The sequence below is a fragment of the Scatophagus argus genome, chromosome 2, assembly GCF_020382885.2.
Source record: "Scatophagus argus isolate fScaArg1 chromosome 2, fScaArg1.pri, whole genome shotgun sequence".
Taxonomy (NCBI): domain Eukaryota; kingdom Metazoa; phylum Chordata; class Actinopteri; family Scatophagidae; genus Scatophagus; species Scatophagus argus.
The window spans coordinates 11761108-11788795 of record NC_058494.1 but is presented as its reverse complement, the minus strand read 5'-3'; the positions used below and the strand labels follow the sequence as shown (position 1 = coordinate 11788795).

Here is a 27688-nt window from a genome sequence, read left to right as displayed (position 1 = left end):
GTGTTGAACTTGAATGACATCCACATGAAAGTCAACCCTGAACAAGGTTAGGCACGTATATACATAAACACACACAAATTGGCCATTCGCCTGTCACAAAGTATCACAGTCAGTATTTTCTTTCATGGTAGTTCACCTGTGTGTGTGTGTGTGTGTGTGTGTAGCGTTGAGTGACTGGCTGCTGAAACTGCATAATGCACACAGCTGGTGTAAGTGTATGAAAATGACCGTCAACTTCTGTGTGGTGACTGCATTGGTCACATACCATGAGAGAGTGCATGTACGCACATACAGTTTATTATCTGCATCCAAGTATGTGAGCACACTTCTACGTCTGTGACTGCATATATGTGTGTTACCTGAGGTTAGTGTTTTGGCTGTCCATGGCCACACGGGAACCATTCGGACTTGGGCTGGTGAAGAAAACAGGAGGAAGAGACAGAGGAAAGAGGGATAACATGTCATAAAAGAGAATTTGAGTGACAGAGAAGAGAATTGGAGCATTGAAAACAACGGGATGAGATTGAAACAGGAACAGTGAGATGGGACAGACAAGACAAAGAGAAAAAGAACAACAGGGGAGGCAAGTAGAAGAACACAAAGAAACAGAATTAAGGGATTAACAGACAGGGGAAGCAGAGGAAAGCGACATAAAGTCCAGAATATGGACAAATACGCAGGGAGTCAGTGACACAGACGGAAAGACGAAAAAATGGGAAAAGACCATTGACACATACACAGGTTAGGCACGAGAGGTGAAAGAAGACAACACAAATATGAAATAAGATGAATGAAGCCATCAGTGATCATCTTAAAGCAGACAAATTCATTGCTGACGGATTAGTAAATAGCACTAAACACACAAATTTGCATGCAGAAACACATTTGACCATTTTGGTTTTGAATTTCATACATAAGAAAACAAATCTAAACCACAGCCAAGGTAATGTCCTTGAATATCTTGTCCTCATTAATGTTTTGAGAAATGACTGATATGCTTACTTGAGTACTAGATGCAGGTTAGCGGATAGTCGCGGGTCCGTGAACTGTGTTGTACGATTGTTGTGGTCAACAAAGTAGACGCGGCCCGTGGCTGTGTTTCTGATTTCCCAGCCTGGTGGCAGTGGGCCCAGCTCCTCACAGTTCACATTGCTTAGGTCCCTGAACAAAAAATAGAAACCATTAGCAACAATGATACTACATATTTAATGTAATTCTAAATAAAAACTACAAATTGATTGATTGACTAGCTGATGTTCAGTTGTAAGTCAGTAGGTGTCTTTGAACACACATCTACAATAAAACAGAACACCTGTTTGATAATTTTCATTTTTAATGAATAACAGCATAATACATGTAAATAAATGTTAACCTTATGATAATAAGCATGCTGTTGTAAGTAAAGAAATATGGGTTGGTGTCAACATGTACATTAAATAACTAATGGGCATTTCCTCGACAGCAGGTTCACAAGCCACTAGACCAGAGCTCTCGACCCACCCAAGAGTCTTAAAAGCATCACTCTTATCCTTCTGACCAAGAAGTTGCTCCAATTCCTTGATTCTTTTTCTTTCCTGTACACCGACATTCCTGTCAGTAGAAACCTAACCTACCCTGATGTGGGACAACACTGCAGCCTGAAGGGGGACTTACACTTGCGTCTATGTGTATTTGAGTACTTTGTCCTCGTGTCAAGCAAGGACACACAACTCAGGGATGAAGCAGATGCCTAATCACAACATACTGGGTCACTTTAGCAGCTCTGTTCAAAATGACCAAACCCACAGATTGCTGCTGTGAGTTGGATGTCAAATGCATGCGTTTCATCGCTGAGCAGCAGCTACATGGAGACAGGGCCAAAAATGTAACGCAATAGCACTGCCTGCAATCCCTCGTGAATTAACCAGTGGGCTATTGAGAGTTGGTGAAACTGTATGATTGAATGCAGAAACACTGGCTTGTGGTGTGTTCAGCTCAACATCTGTCCAAAAATGTTCTTCCAACTCCACATCAGACTCAGGGGTCATTAGCTTGGCTGAACCTGGTTCAAGGTTGAAATCTGACTAACAAGACTGTTTTCGAGCACAATCCTGAGCAATTAAGTGAGAAATTAAGTCCAGTTTGGTCAGCTCAGTTTTGTGAATACGTCAGGTTTTATAGGATTTTAAAAAATACAGGCTGTCAGCGCTGCAGCGCATTTATCATGCAAATAAGCACTCACATTAGTGCTCCGAAACACATGTACTGAAATAATAAACAATATTAATAATAATAAACTGCTTCACAAAGAGATACAAAGCTGGACAATAAAGATGGAAAACTATGACCATAAAAAGTTACCTGGGCACACGGGGGTCATGCCAGGTGCTGACTCCAGTCTGTGTGTGAAGGAAGTACACCTGACCCTGTTGAGTTGTTCTTTGCTCTAAAACAGAGAAAACATTTATTGCAATTAATAAATCAAAAAGACAAAACTATTGCCTAGCCGTAGTAGGTAAAAGCATGGATAGTGAGTCTGTGTATTTTAAGTCTGCTTATAAGTCTGTTTATAATTGATGTGACAGGCAAACTGCAGGGACAAGAGTTTCTTAAGGTGTGCGCCAACGTAATGAATTAGTTCCTCTCCAGTCTCCAGCAGGCCTATCCCACGAGGATGGGAAAAATAAAATGTGAGGGAAATTTATCAAGGATTTCCATGAGTGTTTTTTTTCTTGCACAGAGTTCCTCAAAGCATCACAGTTGCCTTTTTTTGCTCTCAAAGGTTGGTGTGTGTGCTCTGGAAGTTCTCCCCTCCTATTAATCTTCAAAACCAAAGGAAATGGAAAGGAAAATGCTGTCACTCATTCCAAAACCACTAATATAATACTCTGTAAACAAATATGGGAACAGAGGACACCAAAAAGAAATCACAAGAAAATGGTTCGTCATTGGCTTGTTGGATCTTTGGTTCCATCCAGCTCATGGATGAATGGAACAGCGAGTGTGTGAATGTTGGCACAAACTGTGTGCACTGCATGGGTGTGGTGATAATGTGTGTATATTCACCCACTAATCCATCACTACACCCCCCACCCCCAACTTCCTACTGGCACAAACTCATTTCCTACCCACCTCTCCCTCTCCTTTTCTTCCCTCCCTCTCTCCCTCACCACACCCAGCAAGTGGTTCAGAGGGTTCAGCTGAGGAAGAAAGTTCACTAGCTGTTGGGCATCGGTGACTCACTTTGTCCGACCTTGGCAAGTCTCAGTGGACGCAGCAGGACATTTCAAAGGGGGCACAGGTCCAATAGTGCCATTCCAAACCGCTGGCATACCGCATCACACTTAAAATAATAATTTATTTTACAGACTCTGTGGGTATTGTGGGTCCACTGTGACTGACTGTGAAAAGTACACTTTTTTTTATGAAAGCCGTTCAGATGTTGGAAAACGTACTTCTGTAGTTTCTCCATTATTTGCCCAATCTGTGTGCATGCATCAAGTAAGACCGGCTTTAGAAAAGAAAACCAAAGTGCCTTCACTGAGTTGAACACCAAGCTGTGAATACCTTGGTTTCCCTCCTTTTATTCGCTGTGGGAATATCAGTCTGCAAAGCCAAAACATTCCAACACTGTGAAGTGTTTGCAAACAAGACAAGATGAGAGGAGAGGAGAGGAGAGGAGAGGAGATGCAGAGAGGAGAGGAGAGGAGAGGAGAGGAGAGGAGAGGAGAGGAGAGGAGAAGAGAGGAGAAGAGAGGAGATTAAAGACACATAAGTCTGGATTGCAGGGTCAGTCAAGGGGGTCAGCGGAGAAAGTGATGAGTAAAAGTCCAAGGACACAGTAGGGAGAGAGATAGAGCGAGAGAGAAAAAAGAAAGGATATAAAGGGAATTTAAACGTTATACTAATAGTCAAAATAAAACATGTATCACTGCCTCAGGCCATAAACAGGATACAGCAACAGGAGCAGCTCGCCATGTCTTTGATCTTCTTGTCTTGTATTTTTGCCAGTTAGGGCTGAGACAGACTTCACCTCAGTCACAGTAAAACAGGTAAATATACAATTCAATACAGCTACAGTTGATCTTGCAGTGAAAAGCAAAAGTAAAACCATTCACTGACTAGACGCTTTGACCACCAGCAGGAGGAACCTGTGTGCTGTAATTGCACTGAAACATAAACATCAACACTGCTAATGAGCTGAAAATTTGAGCCAGAACAAATTAAATGAGACAATTGTGACAAGACTGAGCTCTGCTCAAATGTAAACCGTGTTGAAAACATCAGACTGGGGTGGGTCGGGTGTTACCGGTTGCTTTGTGAGTGGCAGAGTTTACACAACATTCAATTTTGTCATGAACTACATCTCCTTCTAAAGTAACAGCCCAAACTAGTGAATACCTATAGCACCATGAATATTTTTTTTTCCATGGTGTCCTCACTGCTGAAAACAAAGAAGACAGATACAAAGAACAAAAATTTACTGTAACCATTTTCAATCTGTGTGTGTGTGTGTGTGTGTTGCTGTGTCTCTCACCATAACCCTCTGGCAGGTCAGGTGGTGTATGCAGGTGTGTTCGACTCATGTAGTTACGATGCCGCTGTGATCGAACTCGTCTCTCCTGGATCCGCTGTTCACCAGGCGGGCCACTGGCCTCGGCTCCATTAACAGGCGTCATCACAGGCGTGTTCTCGTCTACCACGCAGCTCAGTGGACGCCCTGACGGGCTTGAGTACTCTGATGCTGGCCTGGGAGAGACCAGAAAGTATACATGTTCATGTATGATCTTTACTGCGTGTGTTCTTCTCAGTCTAATCTTAGGTTTCATTCCATTTTACAGTTAACCATGTTTTTCTCTGCTTGCAGGAACCCCGGTGTGGAGGGTGCAAAGAGGTGCGTTAGTGTGTGCTAAAAACGTGCTGCAAGTTAAGTCGCAGGTGTAGCTGGTTTATTAGTTCTTGTGATGTCTAGACATACACAAGTATAGTGTAATTACTGAAAAATGGCTTGTGAGAAAAATGTATTTCACGGCTATGGTTAAGATTGAAGAGATATGAAGGATTGCATAAAAGCAAACACAAAGTCCTACAGTATAATCTCGTGTGTGTTTGGCTGCTACTTAACAGCAGGACTTATGAACAGATATCTGATAAGCACACACAAACAGAGACTGGCTGGCTTACTGACACTTACTGTATCTGTATGTGTGTATGTAGCACGTCTGACCACTGTCTGGCTGTCCGGCGTTGCTGACGCCTTGGCTATCTAAAACCTTGGACTCTTGTCTGTCAACCCAAAACCCACCTCCTCACCCATCTACGGCCTTCCTCTTTTCCATTTCCTCTTTCTCCCCCCTAACTTTTGTCCCACCTCTTGCTCTGCTTTCCCTTATCCTTCCACAGACCTGCATGGGCCCAGAATTCCATCGCGAGCCCAGCCCCGGCCCGTGGTATTCAAGGCCTACCTCGCCCAAGATCAACACAAACTATAAACTCTTTCTGCTGACAAGCATGAGCACAAAACTGTACACACACTGTACTGTTAACATGTAACATATTTTCATGAGATAAAATGAGACAAAAATGATTGATTCTTTAAATCTAACATGGTGTTCGCTACATAATTGTTGAATACTGAAGACTGAAAATGGAAAAAAAAAATAGGCAAATATTTCTCAACTCTCAGTTATCTTTTCAAATCAACTCAACGTCTGCCATTTCTTCCTCCTACACAGCCTCTCCCGGCTCATCTTCCTCAACTTCACCATTTCCGCCTCCCTCCGTGCTCTACCACTTAACCTTTTCTTCATCATTTCCTGTCCATGTTCTCTCATTCAGTTATACTGCCTGGAGGCCACCAAAAATGTATAGTAAGTGGGTAAGGCAGTAGGAGAGCGATGGTATTTGTTTGCTTACTCCTCTAGTGGCTCCACTGATATGGGCCAAGTAGGAAGGCGACAGTCGTTCCTGGAGGAAAAGGAGCCAAGTAAAACCCTGCTGGCCGACTGGCTGGCTAGTTTATTTAGGTGTCTGTGTGTGTCTCAGTGAGAGAGTGAGGGAGAGAATAAATGTGCTGTGGTGGCTGGGAGGCTAAGGAAATTGACAGCAATTCACTTATTACTGTTGTTGTGCTGTATGGAGTATGACTGAGGGGAGGGTTTTCTTGTTTGTCTGTTTTGGGGTGTTTTTTGAAAGGGAAGTGGGGAACAGCACAACCTCTTAAAAAGACCCCCCAACATGCACAAACCTTCCGTTAACTTGCAGTATGTGTGCAGATACCTGGTAGGCCTCTCCCATTGTGTGGTACGTGTGATATGGTTCAGGTACTGTATCCTTCCAGAAGCTGTCCTCCTCTCTTCCCAACTGTTTCATGACAAATTAAGACAAAGAAGTGAGAAAAGAGCCTCATCAACAAACACACACACTTTTTGTCACCCCTACTCAGCAGCACTATCAATCTTGTATTTTAGCTGAACCTTCTAAATGTATAATTTAAATACATTATAGACTGTACAGAAAACAAAGTTGATATTCTACTCTTACAAACCAGACAAAACTCTCACAGTTAAACTTTCACATTTCAAATAAAAACAAAATCTCAGATAAACTAGCCGGCTACCCGACACAGACCTCCAAACTAAGGGTTAATTCAGAGAGTCTCTTAATCAAATTATCTCCAGAAAAATGTAAGACTTCAAGTAAAAACAATACACTGTATGTACGAACAGGACAGCTATTTTTTTAAGGAACAGCCTGTGATAATACAGACCCGTCGGGTAAGTCATTGTCGAACAGGCGACTGCAGTCCACCACTGGCCCTCCTGTGCCAATGCGATCTCTGGACTGAAGACTTACTTTACAGTTAACAAAGACAAGAAGAGCAGCAGATCAATAACAGAGCCACACATTGCCGCTCAAACAGTAACATTTAATACATATGTCATTCTGCATGCAGTGTCTATATTGTGTGAATTCCAGCTCCACTAATGCTCTTTATATATTTTTCAAAGGAAAAATAAGAAAATGCTCAGAGCTTTGAAAGACTCTGTTGGTGAGTGACAGATATTAAACACAGTCCTCTGTTTCTGTTACAAAGCCAGAGAGGGATATAAAAATATCCACTCTGTGGTTGACTGGTTCAGTGACAAATTCACTGAGTGTTGAAACAGGGGATGCTGTCTGGGTCAGTTTCTGTTTCCTAGTGTTTAAATAATAATACAATTGCACAGAGTCACCCAGAGTTGCGACAACAACCACAACTCAGTTCAATATTCAATCTCCCACTTGCAAATATTGAAAAATATTTGGCATGAAAATGGTTAATAATCATTATTTGACATTGCATTTGCTTTTTAATAAAATAACTGAAATTATAATTCTATAAAAATAAAATATTATCCTCAAATTATATTTTGTATCAAGCGGCAGGTGGAGTTGTTCCAACAACATCTTCCAATTGTTAACTGGTAATGTGTTTTCAGATAGTAACAGCACAGCAGACACAAAAATCTGCGATTTAACCAAAAGTATCTAAACATTTTTCTTTATACAGGGTAAGGGCACACAGCATGTAGTGTTGAGCATCAAGACTGGCATAAGAACATGAACATAAATATTTTTGGGTTAACTTGCTCTGTCCATAAGTTTAAGTTTTCTATTTTGACGTCAGAATCAGAATTGAGTTTTTGCCATTTAAGTGAAGAGGTTTCACATTACTAGGAATTTGCCTTAGTGATTGGGGCATACATAAAACAAGTAACTTTATATCAATAAAAAAATATGGTTCTGTGAGGTAGTACATGTGTGGAAGTAGTGCAAGTAAACACATACAATATGCAGCTGAAATTGTGTCTGTATGTGTTTGTGTTTCTTACCAACTATTTGTCCTCTCACAGTATCGTTGTCATTGGGGCCCAGCTTATTCAGATCCAGTCTCTGATCTGTAAGGAAAGAAAAACAAACAAGACATGGTGACTCCAAATCTGGCTCTACTTACAACCATTAACACATTTAGGTTCTAAGCCAATATGCAGCTTGTTGTATTTCACAGTGAGTAACTTGCCATTCAGACTGAAAACATAACTGCACAGGGTTGCGCTGGTGTGGGCGTGTTGCCTCAGTGAGACAATGAAACACTAGCCAGAAAAGCCGGGTTGAGTAATAGATTCATGAGTTTGAAGGCTTATCAGAGGTAAAAAACTGCACAGTGAATTTGTAATATCAGAGACGTTACAGTGATGTTACAATCACCAAATAAAAAGCAGATTTACTCCAGTCTGTTTGTCAAAGAAACCTACCAGGAACATGCACCTGTATGTACTGGATTGGCAATGCCAGATAACTTCGCACTGTACTGTGGAAAAATCAGTCAGGTTCTTCAATTTTGCCAGACGATATTACTTTTTCTTTAACTGGAGCCTCTGAATTTCATTGATTGAATGAGGAGGCTGTTTGTTTTACCTAGTGTCAATGCTGATTTGAATACACACAAACAGATCCAAGGGGACGGTATTGATAGACAGATTTCTATTTAATGGTGTAGGGCTAGAGTATCAATAAAATAAAACTGTATTTACAAACGTAACGAATATTTACAAACGTATCTCCTTTAAACTAATGCGTGTGGTTCTAGGAGTAGGAATAGAATAGTTTATGAAAATTCAACATGACCTATCTTTGGAAGGATTATCTTGTTTAAGACGTCAATATTGTCAGACTGAGATGAACGGAATTTTTGAACATACAGCAACTAAACTACAATGCTCATTAAATGTAAAAAATCCACAAGGTGCCTCAATTTTGTTTTCTGATGCATGATACAAAAAGGATACAGAAGAAGAAAGTCAAAAACTGCAATATTATAAATTAAGTTAACATGCAAGGCTGCCTTTAATATGTTAATTACAATTCTACAAATTAAATGTCTTTACAGCTTCACATATTTGGTGTAAACTCAGTCACAAAATATCACAAATTTTGGACAGAAAATGTCTTAGCAGTTGTCTCTGGATAAGTAAAAACTCACTGTCTGTTCAGCACAGAATAGTAGTGCCAGACACAGACAGCACAGAAATACAACCCGGGAAGACTCTGAACAAGATCCAGACACAGATATGTTCAGCAGGAACACACATACACACACACAGAATCTCACAGGGAAACTTGTGCATGACCAATCCGGCAGGAGTGATATCAGTGGATACCCAGTGATAATGCATCTTGTGTCTATGTGTGTCAGCAGGGGCTTAAGCTTACTTGAATATAAGAAAGCAAAACATAATCAAACATATGACAGAGTATGAGTGCAGGAGAAGGGGGAGAGAAAGGGAAATATGCAGAAGAGTGAGTGAGAGAAAAGGAGATAAAGAGATGGCCTAGTTCTCTTTGTACTAACACTAAAAGTCAGTTTGAATTTGTCAGAACTTTGGTTTCTCTGTATGAATTTGTACGCATATTAAATGGTGCGTTTGCATGTACAGTCTAAGCAGGTCTATAGATTGTTTCCTGTGTGTGTGTGTGTGTGTGTGTGTGTGTGTGCACGCATCTGTTCCGGATACGTGTCTAGACTAAACAGCAATGGTCTAAGCCTTACATGGCAGGAATAGTAAGCAGATTTTTCTCTTAAATAAGAGAAGACGGAAACAGAGAGACAGAACATTTATAGCCCTTTAGCCACAAGCTCTCACTGCGCCACAATTTCTCAGAGCTAGGAAAATTATGTATTACAATGAATGAGCAACATGCAAATGTGTGTGGATCTATACATGTACCGCTTAATTCACACTGGTCTCTGCACGTCTGAATGCATATAACTGTATCACCAAAGTAATGATCAGTAAGTATAAATAGCTGTCATAACAGTGTAAGTACTTCACACAAATAAACAACAGGGTTCAAAGCAGATGAACATATATATTCAGTCAAGTCATTTTGAAAAACTGGTGGTGTGTGTATTATATACATTTTTTGTTATTATAAGTATTTACAAAATTTCTTTCTCAGAAGTAAGGCTGTTAAGTGTACTTACACTTTCATTTTCCATTCATGTTTTTAATTGATATAAGTGTTAAGTTTGGCAATTTGTCTCATTTGTTATTATTGTTACATTTTATTTTTAAATATCTTATTATGAAAAAAAATGAAATGGACATAAATATCAAGATTAAGTATCAGCGCTGGCAACAGAAAAAACTGTTGACCACAGAAACCTATTCTGTGAAGTATTTAGCTTGACAGTTTGGAGTTGGCCTAAGAGGAGGCTTTCACATCTGGGCCAAACAAACCATAACTACTTGCCTTCATGAAAGTATCCAACTGTGCAGTTATATTAAAAAAGCATCCAACAAATTCCAATTATATTCAGACAAACGACTCAGAGTGGTTGTGGGACATGACTGTATAGAATGGATCAATTAGAATAAAGAAAATGCCAGATACACTAAAAAAACGTGGGCAATGTAACTCAGTGTGGTGATTCTGGTACATGACTGTCTCTGTCAGGTCAGGAAAATGAATTGAAGGAAAGGAGAAGAATGAGTGGAAGGAATGTTAATTTTATACTATGTACTACCGTTAAGTGTCTGTGTGTCAGTATCAACTGAGTTGTACTGCCAACGAGGCAGACAGGGCTAACAAGCATGTGGCCATGTTGACTGCACAGAAAAACAAAAAATGAGTCTAAATGGCTGGAAATAAAAGGGCACAACACAGGGGCAGCAGACTGAAGGGAGCCGATTAGCCTGGAATCAATTTTGATGTAAAGTGAGGATTTTCACATAAGTGTCTCAAAACAGGATCCTTCTTCCTCTTTTGCGTCTTGTGCCAAACAGTGACGATAAAAATATATATATACTGCATGCACTCTGCTTCCAAGAATAAAATTCATTTCTTTCCTTGACAAAAAGTCCTGTCGCTGTAAGATTAATTGATTTAGTCCCAGGTGCCAGATGTTTACAGCAGGCAACATTTCTGATGTGTGTGGCCTAGAGGAGTTGCCTGGGTACTGTGCCTCTAAATCTTATGGCAATGAATGACTAGCACAGACGCAGCAGTGGGCTGTGAGCTGGGGATGGGACACGATACTGCTCAAAGAACTACACATGTAACAGCTAGCTATCAAACCTGCTGCAGTCAGATAAAACAGGAGCACAAAAATGGGACCCTGGCATGAAGGTTGTGGTCAAATTCGTCTGTCTGACTTGTCCACACGTATACAGATTTTTGCAAATTTTTTCTGTGCTTTGGTCTCTCGTTGACACAAAAACGCTGTTTTTTTTGGGGGGGGGGTTGTTTTTTTTCCAAAGGGCGTTCAGTTTTTCAAAACACTGTTTTTTGTGCATCCGTATGGACATATTTTTTTTTTAAATCGAGATGAAAAATATCCATATACAGGTCTATATGTGCTGTGTTCAAAATGTGTGTGCATAAACGTGTGAAAAGAGTTAATGTGGCTCACCCAACTGCTGTTTAGCTCTAAATTTATTCGTTTTGTATTTCCCATGAAGCCTCGCCATCACCGTTTACGAACAAGTCAGACTGGCATTTTGGGGTTATGGCCACAGTAAGCATGCAGAGAGACCAGACGCCAGTGACCTGTCTTCACTTATGCACACAAAAACACAAATGAGTACTTACAGCCAGTGTCTTTGAGTCTGTTGATGGCGTTGGACAGGAGGCGGACACAGCCCAAGAATCCTGCGCCCTGCTTTTTGTGGATCTTCTTGTGGTTCCATACACTGATAGTGATTGAGTCCGCCTTTCCAATGTATCTGAGAGGGGAAGACAGGGAGTGAAAAAAAATGAATACAATTACTGGAAAAGAAGAGTAGTTTGTAACCATGACAATATCCATCTAATCTCTCAGGGCCCAGAGAAACATGATGTACGTTTGTATGCATGTTGCAGGGGACTCACAGCTCCAAGAACACAGTAGGTTTTCATCAACCCACAGGGTATAAAAGATGGAAATCAAATGAAATCATTAGCCATGACACAGTTTTCCAAAACAGAGACAAATGCGGCAACTAAAAACACAGACAAAAATCAGAAACTTTTGTCTTTTCAAAATAGTTCTCCTTTACAGCAAGAAAACAATCCAGATGGTGTTTTCGGTGCAGACTTTCAGAAAGTCTAATGAGAGAAAATAGCTGATTTTAAAGTAACTTGTGTGAATGTGCTTGCGTGTTTGTGCAGATTTAGCACAGCTGAGACCAGTCTAGTCGTGGTTGAAGACAGAGGAAGTCCCCGTGATGTGCTCCACCACTGTCTGAGACAGACAGTTCCCACAGTAAACACAGAGTTCAATGTTCAAATGCACAATCACACATTCAATAACATGCGCGCGCACGCACGCACACGCACACACACACACACACACACACACACACACACACACACACACACACACACACACACACAACCCCACGTAATTACAGTCTAGCTGCTAGCACTGATGCCAAGCTCTATATTATGCTGTGTATGACTGGCAAGGAGTGGAGTTTTCCTAAACACATCAAAACTTGTATGTTTGGTATGCAAAATTGTTGCACTGATATCAAATTACAACCTGTGTCGACTGCGGATCTTCTTAAGTATCCAGTAATTCAGTCTCTAATTACTATCTGATTATCTGATAAGGATGAAGTATCAGAGGTTAGCATCTTGGCACTTTGACTTTTGCTGTTAAAAAATGCTGATGCTGTTGCACATACTGATTATGATCTCATTCAATCCATTTAACACGATTGGATGAAAGACCACACACTTTATGGGACTAAAGTTTCAATTTTCTTCTACAATAAAGGTGAGTTAATTAAAAGTTTATGTGCCAAGAAGTGAATTCTTATAGACTAGAAACAACTGGAGGTAACCTATTCAAAACCACCGTCTTGTAAAGGGCTTCTGTCACACTGTAATATGACCATTGGACTATACAGAATATTTCACCACCGATGACAAATTAAGTTGATGTTTTTACTTACATTTTATTTACATGTTTTAATCAAACCAGCTTTGTTCACTTTGAGGAGATTCATTTTGACTAAGTTTGTCCTTGCTTAATACACTGTTCTGATCTTACAACAACAGATGCATTAAGCACAGTTTCAGTCGAGTCAAAATGTCTCACTGAGAACATTTTTGTATCCCAAAACTTAATCTCATAGTGTGGCTCTGAGATTAACAGATCAATCTGATGAGTTGTGCAAGCATCACCTTGGAGCAGACCAGACTAGGTCAAAACCTAGTGGACCACATCTGGTCAATGTGCAAAAATGTGATCAGGGGTCGGTGGCTGAGTCTAGAATGTGAATTCCTTGATATTAAACTGAGTGTACTGAAGCAGATCACAGAACATATTTTAACTGCTGTTATAATGATCCAATTATCTGTTAATCGCCCATGTTAAGTAAAACTGATTGCTTGTTAAGATATTATAATCATGTTCACGATGCTAATTCCCTCTTGCGCATTAATGGTAATTCCCATTATGTTTTAGCATCAAGCTAAGTATTTAGGTAAAACTGATTCAGGAATAACAATAAAATAATCAAGTGACATTCATTAAGCAAATTGATTTTTATCACCCCTAATAATAAAAATAATATAGTATAAGTAAATAAAGGCCATAAGTTTAATAGCATGTTGGGCCCCACAGATGTTGTAACAGAAAACAGGCAGCAATTAATTTTTGAAGTACAACAGCCAAATGGGAAAACACTGAATGTCAAGCTGGCTGGACCAATCATGTAACTTCATCACTCAGCTGTGCAGCTCCGCAGTCAGTCACAGATAACCCTCTCTGTTGGGTTGGAGTCTGCAGCTGAACCAAAAGAAGAAAAATTAAACAGCCAATAGGATAATGACTGTGTCTGATGATAAGAAAATGGGTTGAACAAAATGTTATTTCCTCACACACAATAATTGTGCGAACATATCCTCAGAGGCACAAATGTTATTATTGTAATACAAGCAAACTTTTATGGATCAGGCTGGGCCAACCTGCTGAAGGAAGAGTACACTCTTTTATTACTGTTTCAATTATTTGCATCTCTTTATGCTAACATATTATGCTGTATGTGTAGAGTTCACCTAGTGTTCTTGGCATGTTCTTTTTTCTATTCACTTTGTTAAAATATTCATTTTCCATTAGAAACCACCAGTTGTAAAACAATCTCCCTCTACTTCATACACACACACACACACACACACACACACACACAAACACACAATTCATTAGGTACTTCTGGCAACAACAAAAATAAGGATTAGCACTTCTAATCCTAAAGACAACAGCAGTGAAGTGGAAAATTTCTACATAAAATCCAGATTAACTTTCCAGGACATGCTAAGTACAGACCTGCAGGACTTCCCAAACATTTTGCCAGTGAATGTCCATTGTATTAGAAAATCAAAAAATTGGATTCATTTCACATTAATGTTGGACAGCCTTCAGTTGCTTCAGTTCTATAAAGACAAAAATAAATTAGACTGGAGATTCTACAGCTCTGGCTCCTCTATATCAAGTACCTTGACCTGATTTATGTAAACTGAGTTTAAGCCAAAGTATTGGATTCCTTCAAAACTGATTGTCACCTTACTGTTACACAGAACCAACTACTCCCATTTCTTCCACTTTTGGACATGTGTTTCCATAGAGTTTTCCCATCTCTCATAATAAAAAAATGTGAATATTTAAGCAATAACATCATACAAAGTACAATAAGTTCTGGGTGCAATGTAGGTATGTCTGGCATAAGTACTTCTTGAAAGGGGCTAAACCTTTGCTGCAAGTCCAAGACTCAGAAAAAAAAAACCCCACTTATTTAATATACAACCAAGACCTTTCGCGTTTCTAAGCATAGATCAAATTTTTTTCTTTCTGTAGGATTCTGTCCAGCGTCAGGCCACGTTTTTACTTCACCAACTCAAAACAGACAGGAATGAAGCAGACTTCCCCAGATTAAAAACTACTACTGCTCCTATGTCTGGAGTTAGTCAAAAAAGTTAATTTTTGGACACTACTCTGTATTATGTGAAATGTGACTTAGTTGTCTTACTAGTACTTTATCTCCCTCACCACATTTACATTAAAATTTTAAGGAAAACAAATTTACCATTATGTATACTGTTACCAGCCACGCTTCAAATTATACTGCAATCATGGATCATGTGGGAAAAGACCCCACCTCCTAAAGCTGCAGGCTGAAGATGGGGGTGTGGTGAACTGGCAATCTGCCAAGCCCACATCCCATCTGCTTTCTGTGGCATGTTAGCCATTTCCTGAACCAAAGGAAGAGCCCAGGGGCCACTGCCAGGAAACCCACTTCACTGAGAGGGGGGTAATCAAGGAGAGGGTACAAAATTATGTAAAAGATGGGGGAGATCAGAGGTTGATGTTCAAAAGGTACAAGAAGCTTCACTAACAGGTGCGTGAAAACGCAAACGAAACTGTGACAAAGAAGGCCAGACGTATCTGCTGTTTGAGGAAAATGATAAAGTTACAAGTACAGGCGGATGTGCATTATGCTTCATTGATGTGGCAACTGATGATTATGTTCATTACTGATTAAACCTATTATTTTACTCAATAATAGATAAAGCTTTAGTGTATAAAAGAAGAAAAAGGAAGAAAACTGTAAGAAATGTCATCATAAGGTCCTAGATTCCAAGGTGACGTCTAGATATGACAAACAATCCAAAACCCCGAGATGTTCAGCCTGCTATCACAAGCCTCTTTCACACATACTAGTAGTTCAGAGTAAATTACTGGCATAAACCTTCATGTGTTTTTGAGGTGGGAAACTGGCCGCGCAGATATCCCTGAATGTCAATCCCTACTTCCACTCATGTATGACCCTGTGCATTAAATGCTCCTGCAGATTAATTATCTGTTGATTTTATAATCACCTATTCAAATTAACATGGCAGCCATAATTGTAACACAGATTTTAAGGGTGTAAAACACAAGTTTTATTCTAATATGTTATTATATCAATTCAACCTCCCTTACTTACAGCCTTATTCGGTTTTCTTTTACCATTGTTTCCCACCATATCTCACCACTATGTAAGCACTGATACAAATTGTCCAAAATCTCACTCTACAAGATATTTTGTAGACATGTACACAGCTCAGAAGCTTTATAGATGGGTGTTTCAGCACACAGGAAAGACACCACTCAGTCCACATTCCTTAAACACTTGTCATATCAGTACCACAAAAATACATGCAAAAGAGCAAAACCAGAATGCTACATTTGTTTGACAACAATGCTTTGTGTGTCATTTCATATTTCAGGTGGTGTGTGACCCCATACACAAATCCACACACAAACATACATATTTGCTGCATTTGTTTCTTAATCAGGCATAAAGGCATACAGAATATGTATGTCCACAGTACTCCTGCTGACTTACAGATCATAATGTTGATTCCACTTTGGATCCAGCGTATTTCTCACAGTATCTGTAGAGTGGCATTGTCCTGAGCCGTCCACCACTACTTTGGCAAAAGGATCTGGCAACCCTGTGAAAACAGACAGAGGCAAGTGAGAATACTGTGTTCAACAACTGTAAAAAACACAGTATAGTACCAATACCTCTCCTAGAGGAAACGTGTAACGGTAAGACATGTTCAACCCCAAGTGCAAGTGCACCTTTGTTGCTGTCGTTTTGTCCAATTGCTAATAATATAAATCAATTTAAAATGTGCCACTTTGTCTCTAACGCAGCATCCTCAGTCTCTGTGTTCTCATTCAATATCCTGCCCATACCATTATCCAATCGGTTATACATAAAGGGTAACAGCCTCTCTATAGTGAACAATCTGAACTATTAACTGAAGTTATCAACTACATCTAGAGGAGTATAAAGTACAACACGTCCCTCAATGCAAAACAACATCATGACTGAGGACTGTGTGGTGTCACAAACTTAAAATAAGATGATACGATAAGATGAACTTTATTGATTGAAATTCACTTGTCGTGGCAGCTCACAAGAACAGAAAAGAGAGCAAAAAGCAAAAAGTGTGCAAAACAGTTACAAAAAAATATAAATCTCAAGTCTCTTAATCTCATGAACAAACAAACATTTTTAAAACAATCCTGCAAAGAATTCGAGAAACACACCATCATATTACATTACTTACTGTGAAAATATGGTCACTTCTCTCAAATTACAAAATACAGTCTTTTTTATTAATAAGCTCTGGATTAGTACATTCCTTGAGCAACAACAGAATTAGAGCAAACTTAACCAACAAGAGGTCCCAAAGTGTGTCAGAGATAAAGATAGTTAAACAGCCTTGAAACGCATCAGATTTATAGCTGCAACGCAGAATAAAAAGAGAAATGTGGTGTGTTCTGTCTGACGCTGAATCGGCAGTGGAGTTTGCCATTAAATGATTATCACCCTATGGCCCTTAAATTCCCTGTAATGAAAACAACTGAGTTCTGCAATGAGATGTTAGGTATATGTAGATATATGTATATATATATATATATATATATATATATATATATATATATATATATATATATATATATATATATATATAGGTGATAACCTGTGTACCTGTGTTTATTTGTCTGAGTACTGTTGTTTGTATGGAATTGAATGGAGATCAATTGTTATATTCTTTTTGTGTCCACTTTAATTGACAACTGTCTGCAAACCAAAGTACCCGTTGGGGACGTTAAAGCATTACTCTGCTCTACAACTGTAAGACAATTCTTTTCATGGAATTGTATTCAGTTATCTGATAAAGGATACTTCCTGGTGTGACTGTGCAAGTGTGCATGTGAATTTTGAATGTGTCAGAGGATATACCTCTGGGCATCGATACTTCACACAAGTCAAACCTGTTCAGCCACCCTTATGCTTTTGTGGGACGTCTTGCAGTTGTCTGTAAGCATGTGTGTGTGTTAGACAAAAAAAAAACAACAAAAAAACCTGCTTTTGTCTGTATCTATGACTTCCAGGTTAATGGAGAACCAAATTACTTAGCTGACAACCCACTACTGTTGCACTTTTGCATTTTTACCATGGCCATGATAGCTAGTAATTAAGGTAAAGGATCTGTGTTGCTTAGGGGTTTTCTTTAGTGAAAAACTGCTTGTCAGTGAAACCAAATAACACACCTTTTCTTACATTAATGCCAGCAGCAGAGTACAGGCCTGCTGTCTTGATCAGCAAAATAGAGGTTGGTGAAATTGCCGAAAGCAAAATGTTAACTAAACCAGACAGAAAATACTACTTTCTCCTTCAAATGGCCTTCAACAGTCAGCATTTCAATCTAGGCATGTGTGTTTGTGTGCACTTGCATACCTCGTGTTGCACTAGAAAGCCACACACAGCTAGAGAACATCTACTCATCTAAGACTTACCAAACTTAATAAGTCTCATTATTTTCCACCACTACAAATGTATTATTATTTGACATGCCATGTGGCATTTTATAACACAAGGCAAAATCAGAGGATGACATGTTTTCTTGACTACACAGTGACATTCATTTTAATGTAACCGCCATGCAGAATTGGCCATGAGCTGGACTAAATATGATGTAGTTCCTGTCCAGCTAATTAAAGTCTTTTTAATTAAACCTAGTGCTTCTGTACCAGTGTACCTGATACCTTCTACTAGAATTCAAGGAGTGGGTCCCTGTGCATGCCAGTCCTCTTGGTGTGTGTAACAGACAGGCAGCTCTCAAGGGACTTCATTTACAGCAAAGCTTCAAAAGCCAGTGAGCTGCCACTGTTGACAAAGCCCATTCTAATGCACAAGGGAGAGACTGGGACAGGAATAGTAGCATGTAAAAATAGGCTCTACTTACGGAAGAAGTCTTTCTTAGCCAGGTTCTTTGCACACAGGACTGAAAGAGAAGACATACAGAGATATGTTAATGGCAGGTTAAAAGTTAGATACGCACTAATTAGATGAAAGCTCTTTGAGATTTGACAAGTTTTTTGAGCTGAGACACTTTGGTTGCTAAGATGCAGAATATCCACAGAAGTGATGTGCTGCGAGTACAAAACTTTGCAGACAGTTAATGTTAGCAGTAGGCTTATTAACATCTCCTCCATTATTGTTCAGTCATTATTCAGCACTTGTACATGCAGGTTGTGACAGTTTGTCTGTGGTTTTGTCCCACCTCTCCACTGCGAATGGACAGCTGGGTAGGAAAAAAAATGAAAAATGACAGTGACAAGAGCAACGTTTCACTAAAGGATGAACATTTTTCACCTCTTGGCCACCAGAATGCATTATTAGCCTGCTAGCCCGTTTATGCTTTATTGAGTCTTCACTTCTTCACATCTCTCACGCTAAGGGTCATATTACAAACTCAAAAATATAATAAAAAGACTGAATGTGATTTTAAAATTACAGCCATAACGCCAGGAAGCATTTTGATAAGGCTAATAGTTTCTCTCTGGTAATATTTTTGTAAAAGACCAGCAGCCATGTGAAAGATTCCACATTTTCTGTCTTAGATGTAAGCTTCCTTTCAGAAAATACAGCTGTCTTAATAAACATAATAGTTTGTCCTTCTAGACTGTCTCATCACAGAACCGTTTTAAGAGTTTCTCCTTGTAAAATATTGAGCAGACAAGCACACTTTCCTGTATAAAGCAAGACACATGGGGGCTACATCACAGATAACATACAATGGCTTTCAACAGAGACACAGAAAGTCAGACTATCTGTGTTTGGGTTCATCTGCTGTTATGCTTTTAAATTCCGCCCAACATATCTTCCTCTTAGTGTGTTGGAGGGATTAAATGAACTGCAGCTGGCCAAGGCTTTCTTTGGAGCTGGCTAGACAATAATGGGAAAATTACTGCATGAAGCGTGACAAAGCAGGCCAAGAGCAGTAGCGGAGGTGTTCAATGTTAAGAAGTAGATTTAAAAAAAAAAATACAATACTGAGTCATTATCAGTACAGGTAACCTGTTTCTTTTCCAATCAAGTCATTGCCATAAGCCTCAAGGAAAAACAGTATCTCATTCAATCCTCAGCTACTAAGATTTACGTGCAGGTGAAACAAAAGAAGCATATCTTCTGGAGTACCTAGTCAGTCTCATGGGCAGTGAAGGCATATTTTATCTGCCTGAATTGGAGGTTAAAATACAAATCACATTCTAGGCTACTTTTCATCTTTATCTTGCATTATTTTCTTCCACCCATTTCCTCTCTGCCTCTGGCTAATAAATGACATGTAAAAATGCCTCAGAAGAGATGTATTTTTCTGAAAACCAGACAGATAAAATTTCCCAAGGAAATGCTGTATTACAACTGAGTCGATGACCAAACACACATCTAAACTTAAATCTACATTATGAAAGGTATTATTGCAATTTCAACTGTCTTTCTATAAAGACAATTTATCACAAGGCTGATGTTATTGCTCAAGCTCTCAGACACATTAAGACCCCATCACCAAAACAATGCTTTGCTGGAGACATCATGTACACGGATTAGACAATAGATCGTGTAAGCCTATCTGAACCTGCTGCAAATAAAACACAAGCGCTGCTTCTGAAAAAGATATGGACAGGCCTGGGAAACCAACCTAGCATTACAACAATTCAATGTGGAGATCTTGACAGTAACCAAAATGACACAGTCAAGACAAATCAGACAGAATCACAACATGGGAACAGACGATCTCAACACGAACCAAATTACACTGACTGGGCCAACAGGATGAACACTAACCATCAGCTTGTCAGGGGAAATTACACTGCCAAAGCCGACAGTATGGGCGCAGGCCAAATAGGAGGCAGCCAGAAAAGCCTCTTGTGGGACAAAACGGACAACATGTTGTCGGTAGACAGGAGAAAAACAGGAGAAACAGGCCTGAAATCTTGGCAGAACATTTGTGGAGAGAGAATCCAACGCTGAGACAAAAATCAGCCACCAAAGTTTAAATGGGTCATTATTGTTGGCCTTAACCCTTGCCTTGAAGATATATAGGAGCCAATTTTATGGACAAGGTGATCACAGAAGAGGTTTATTCTTCATTCTATTACTTTGAAAAACTCATCTAAAGGGGACCTGTGGAGTTTTCTTGCAAACAAACAAAGGTTAGGTTTACATTTAGTGTTACTCACCAAAATGCGTTGCATGTATTCTTGAGCTTTAACAAAGTTTCTCACTTTTTACAAAGCTGATTTACAAACTATCTTAAATCCAGCATTGTTTACATCCACGTTTAACAGCTTGCGGTCTTCATTACTGCAGCATATTACTTCCACAAACTGATCAGTGGAATAGTACTTTACATGTGTGAACACAACTTATCAGAAACAGCTCCACAGTAGCAGAGGTTTGAAACTCCAAAGTGTGCCCTTAATATTTTATCTTAGTTGGGCCAAAATGTTGTGATTGAGTAAAAGCTTAAGCCATAGTATGAAACAGGCAGACAAAAAGCAACATGACTTTAATTCATTTCTAATACAAGCTGAAGGTCCAGGCAAAGACAACCTAAACCAGCGTGTTTATGGGTCAGTTTCTTGAAGGTATTCACACTTGGATATTCTGAATCTCAAATCATTACTCTGTCCAACTTAGTGGAAGACAGCAGCACGGAAGATTCAACTGAAAGTGCATATATTTTGTTCCTTATTTATTATATTTCCAACAAGGACCTACAGGATTTAACAGTATTTAAAAAATGGCTCTCCGGTTACCAAACTATACTCATAAAGATTAAAGGATTAACCTGCATACTGATCCGCTGTCTCAGTCACAATTACGACACAGTGATCTCTCCAACTGTCATCAATTGCCTATAGTCAACTGTCCTGCCAGTCAAAGCATCCTGTTGTTATTGATGATGATGATGATGATGATGATGAATAGTCAAAGAGGGTATAAACTAGACTACAGTGGGGCAAAGTTTTCAGAGATAAAACTACCAATGAGGTTTTCATGATTTCCTAGGGCACAAAAAAATCATCCCTCTCACAAATGCATCATATGTTTCCCACGCATGAACTTCACTTATGTAGGAGGACAGATATTTTAACAGTCAACAAAATATATTTGGTGACATTTTTCTAGTTTTCTGTATTTATGTTTTTGCATTTTACTATCTAATCATGATCAATTCATTAGGAAGGAAGGAATTCATAAGCATAAGGAATTCATTTAAGGAAATCATTTTTCAAGCAAAACTGCCAAAACATTTGTTGGTGTGAAACTTTTTAAATATAAGAAGTGTTGCTTGTCTTTGTCATTTAACAAATGAAGAATCTTAAGGTTTTGGACTGTTGGACAAAAGAATCAACTTGAAGACATCATTTCAAAGAGAGACGTTCTCTGGTATAATGTCTCAAACAAGAACAAGAAATAACCTAGAGAAACAGGGTAATTAATGTATTGTTTCAAATATTTTAAGACACAGTGCTGTCTAAATTCATATAGGTCTGCTAAAAAATGAATTTGGAAATATGGCCTGAGAAATGTTCAGAAAAACTATTTGAGATATTTTCAATATCATTAAACACAAGGGTTTCAATGCACATTCTAAAATATATTGATAATCTTATTTGGGCTTTTGCAATCTCTACCACTGTGGATCTTAGCAACAATGAAGAATCAAATCTCATCTCTGCACACTGTGGCAATCCAGCATTGTTGACTAACTGCCACGTGAGCAGGCAGGGCATGGTGACCCTGGGTTGGCAGAGGACCAGACTCCGTCTGATCCTAACACAGAAAGCTAGGTCAACTAGGAATCAGTAAGTGACCAGGAAGCCCTGGGGTGAAGCTGGCCTCAGTGTTGTCCGTGTATAATCGTTCTCTACTGCAAACCCTCACTTTAACAGTAACAGGAGACATTAAATGTGGTTGCACACAAGCACCCTGCAAACAAGTAAGGAAGAAAGACAAGGCTGTATTCTACTTTGTATGATGTTGATAAACACTTTTGTTTCCATAAAGTTTCCACAATACGTTCTCATTTTCACACAAGACCGAGACCTGCGTGCAGGGCATTTCAGGGCAAAGCTATGACAGATACAAAATATTTTTTAAACAAATAAGACTGACATATTCCGCAGTGTTCTTTCAAGATAAAAGTACCCAAACTGTTACCTTCATCTTAAGATAAGATAGGCCTTTATTAGTTCTGCACTGGGGAAATTCACAAGCTTAAACCAAGCTGTGATAGTACTTAAAAGGACAAAAAGGGGTCAATGCCGCTTTATTGTTTACTAAAAGGATTTGAAACAGCTGCTGTTTTGGGACCGTTCAAAGGTGAGTCACCCCATTACACTGTCTGAAACAAGCCATAAATCAAACACACCTAACCAAGCTATCCATCTAAGCAACTAACATACTAGGATAATGCCTTTACCACTGTCTGGTAGCTAAGGGAGATGGAGACAGACAGTGGCTTGTCATTGATCCAGGCAACATGTCCTTACACTTCAGAGGTCAACCATGACTTCCCATGCCCAGGGGAACTGATAGTGTACTGTTGAAGACTACAACTTTACCGAGTTTGCAAACCAGCATTTAAAAAACATAAAAAAAGAGGAAGTGAAAGAAAACTATTTTATTTCTGATGTTTCAGTAGCGTGGGATATGTCCAACCAGCAGAGGGGCAAAATATCAGAGTCACATTCACCCATTTACAACAGACGCAAGTCTGCGACTGGTAAATTAATGCATTCTTTTTGGTTTTGCAGTAAACTGTACACATATTGGAAAAGTAATTTCCATCGCTTCTTTAGGGCTTATGGGAAATGTTGGAAGCCTGATCCATTTGTAGCCATTCTTGGGGCAGCTACCCCTTTGTCTTCTGAAAATAAATATGAGAAAGAGGCTATCCTATTTGGAACTGTGACTGCGAAGAAGTTAATCCTCCAGGCATAGAGGTCAGACATTGCACCTACGTACAATGTGTTCGTACGATGTGACCTGTGTTCTTTTTCCATTTTGAAAAACAATAAACATATACTAAAACATATATATATGTATATGTATCAGAGCCACATAATGAGTGAGAGGATGCTCTGCCTAAATAAATGACGGATAACTAACTGCGTGTGTCAATATAATGCTCGGCCTGTCACTTCATGTCACTTCATGTTGGAATTTGTCTTTACATATAAAGCATTGTCTTTTTTTGTATGAAAAGTCCATCTGCATTAGAACTTACAACCCCACTGATGTCACTGCACAATTATGTATGATAATTCTATAGTGTATTACAAAAAGCAAGTCCCTTAAGAATTCATTACAAAACATCCACAGTGGGCCTCAGACCACAAAGAGAGGCAGTTAGAGGGACAGGAGCTTTGTGTCTTTTCCATCTGTCTGCATACAAAGGTCAGGCTGAAGGTTGGCATTAGTTCTGGTCAAAAGGTGAAAGGTCGTTAACAGACAGGCGCAGGGTGGTGTCGGGGGATTTCCACTTGTTTTCTCAAGGGAGTCTACAATTTGTCATTTGCAATGACTGCTTCACTCTGGTTGATTGGAAGAGGGGTAGGAGGAGGGATGAGTCAGATATTCAAATGTTTTCAAAAAAGACTGGTTGCTCTGTTTGGAAACGGCATCAGTTCAGTGCATCATAGTTTAGACTGATACAGATTTTAACAGATATTAACAGATACAAGAACTCATAAAATGAATCCATTCTAATATTGTACAAAAACAAATACTGATATAAATGCTGTGAAAATATCTTGGTCTTTGTCTTCATAAATGTCCCCATGCAAATTTATAAAGATGCTCAATTCTGAGTGGTATGAATCTGTCATTCATGCACAGTGGCATTATTCAACGTGCAAAGTTTCACAGATAAATGTGAATTACAAGACATTAATTCTCTGAAGAAAATTAACTGAATAAATATATATATATATATTTCTAATGATGGCTGATTGTGTAAATGCATGAAGGAGTGTAGTGCAGGTGAAGAGAAAGCTTAACCAAAGTACCTGAGGATCTTGACACTGTAAAATCATTCTGGGAAAATAATATCTTGTTTGTTAAGAGAGGGAATGACAAGATAGAGGACATACGCTGTATTCAGGTTCACAACCGCACGATTTGCACAGAACCACCTGCATGCCTAAAGCCTCTATTAACATTATCAAACCACAGATCCAGGCTGCTCTGCCCTAAACCAAAGGGTTTGCGGATAAGAAGTGACGGTCACGTGATTGTGCACTTGCAAATCTGCGGTCAAGTAAAGCCATTTTGTGGCCCATTTGTTCAATTAATTCTGCAGCAGCACTACAAGGACAGGACAGTCAAGTCGTGCTGCATCAGCACCAGTAGCTGAGCTTGAATGCTGCCATGAAAGACTCTGTTTTGGAGAAGTAGTGATCCAAGGATCTTTTTGTTTCATCTTCAGCTCATAATCAGTTCAGTCTGCATCTGGTTCTGATGCAGCTTATATGTAAGGACAACTTGTGACAGATGGATGACAGAACAAATTACAATTAAAAAAAATCTTTTGCATTTCTCATGATTTAAACTTGTAAATATTAGAAATAAAACAAATTTAAGTGCAATAATGATGCAACTTTTAATTGGGACACACAGGCAAGCAACCCGTCAGTGAGTTTCACCACTAAACCTTCAGTCAAATTTAAGTTGTAATTCTGAATGAAGCTAATTTGTGTGTTAAATGTTGTGCTGGTATTTAATCAACATGACATTACACCCATAAATGCAAATGGTTACCAAATATTAGCATGGTCAACAGTGTGGTTGAAGAGAGCTCTGCTGAAGGAAATGTTTAACACCCTGGAGACTTGGCAGTCCAGAACGCTTGAAAAAGACTTGAGTCCCACAGTTAAAACTCCCGCACAACATGTTGGTTTTTATTTTTGCAGTACTTGATATAGGTTTGCTGAACATCAGTTTCATTTAAAAAAAAAAAAGCTTTACTTACAGACAAATAAAAAGATTTAACCCATTTGCAACAGAACACAAGATAACAGCAAACAGAAAGGTTCAATGACCTGAGAGTCACTACATAGAAACAGGAACTGAACATAACCCAGGGGGGCTCAGTTCAGGGCAACCTAAGCGGAGTAGGGAAGATGTAAGTTGTGAGCCTTATCAACATCTTTAACAGTTCATGGTGTCAAGTTTGATCAGTAACTAGATAATTTAAACTTCCCTGTAAGAGAGCGTAAAGCCAGTACAACCTCATGAGAGACATGGTTGTCTAACAACAAGTTGATCATGAAACTGAATCTTTCCTTGGGGCTGACTGCTTCCTTCGGGCATGCAATGACCTAAAAATCTACATGCACATTCACAACTATGCTTATGATAACAAATGTTTTAAGCCTCGGGATACTTCACTGACAGAAAATTGTACCCAAACACCTTCAAAGTGGGAAGATTAATAAAAGAGGAAAAAGTCATACACTGAAGGAACATCCCTACTTCTCCAAAAACTAGGTTACCTAGTAATGAAAAGTGCATGTGGCCCAAAGCCAGAGTTTGATTCCTCATACCTCTGCACACACTTCACCTAACAGAATTCAATGTGGGCTCTTAACTGTGCTTCTAAATATCTATATCTACCTATATCCTCAATGAGACGGGGAAATTTAAGACAGCATTTATAGAAACTGATTTGCTTTTGAAATTTAAAAAAAAAAAAGAAAACTTTGAAAAACTGCTCCTAACCCACTCACTGACATCGACTGCGTCATTAGTGACAATCATTCAGATTTAAAAGGGAAGGCAAACATCCTTCGCCTTTGCCCACGATGACTCTTTCTATAGCCCCATGCTGTCTCATTCACAGCATTGTTCAACAGTTAAACAAAACACTTCCTCTTCCCTTTCTCCCGCCTCCCTGGCGGGCTCGCTTGCTCACTAGAACACACTGAGAATACATGTTGGCAAAGTGTCAAGCCCAAGTACACTGTGCGTACGTGATCAACTTTATGTTGCTGTAGCAAATATATGCTGAAAAAAATAATGATGGTGGGGTATGAATTAGCATTTATGGGTATCTAAAATTGGGTACCGTTGCCAAGCTGGGGATCTAATCTATATTACTCTTCCTCTGGAAAGCCATTACTCCGTTTCCCAACCTTCCACCCTCAGCCTTTCTCCAGGCCAGTGAATGCTCGGGATGCCAATTATGTCATTCATTTGAGAGGCCAGCAGTCTACAGCTGACACTCCCCTTCCTCCTCCCCCTCCTCTCTGCTCCCCGAGGAGACGCCAACAATCTGAAAGTCAGGAATCTGGAGTGAAACGTAGTCACTACACAGAGGAGGAGGGGTTAGAGAGGGGTGAGAAGGTAAAGACAAAATGTTCATCTAGAGGCAGGAATCTACAGTGGAGCTGAGAAGGAGCGGGGGAGGAATGTGAGGAGGGGTGGAGAGAGGTCTATCTGGAGTCACAAATCTGTGTAATGCAGACAGTAGAGGGGGAGAAAGGGACAGAAATATGGCAAAGCAGATCGAGGGAAAGAAAGGGGAGAAGTTAATTTGGAAGATGGAATTTTGACAGTGATGACATTCTGGCAGCGGTGGAAACGCTGAGGGAGGAGTAGCAGGGATGGCGGAAAGAGATAAGAGGAGAGACAGGGATACAAGAATGAGCAAAAAGACCAGAATACAGTTTGGAATTTATAGTGTGCACATGGGATATTTAGGATTTGTCAAATTTGCTTTACACATCTTTACTGAAATTGTAATGGTTTAATTATTAGGAGCATGTCTT

At 39.4% G+C, this 27688-nt stretch overlaps 1 protein-coding gene across 1 annotated transcript in view; it reads right to left on the bottom strand.

Moving 5' to 3' along the window:
• The window catches only part of LOC124069797 (E3 ubiquitin-protein ligase SMURF2-like), a 55327-nt gene that overhangs the window by 14369 nt on the left and 13270 nt on the right, over positions 1–27688 (bottom strand). Inside the window, exons 2-11 of the mRNA XM_046409245.1 lie at positions 18814–18852; positions 16395–16503; positions 11614–11747; positions 7854–7919; positions 6749–6833; positions 6259–6342; positions 4517–4728; positions 2341–2425; positions 1003–1161; positions 360–413 (exon numbers count right to left, since the gene is read on the bottom strand). Of these exons, the coding sequence (XP_046265201.1) occupies positions 360–413; positions 1003–1161; positions 2341–2425; positions 4517–4728; positions 6259–6342; positions 6749–6833; positions 7854–7919; positions 11614–11747; positions 16395–16503; positions 18814–18852 (1027 nt within the window). The remainder of the gene's footprint in view (positions 1–359; positions 414–1002; positions 1162–2340; positions 2426–4516; positions 4729–6258; positions 6343–6748; positions 6834–7853; positions 7920–11613; positions 11748–16394; positions 16504–18813; positions 18853–27688) is intronic.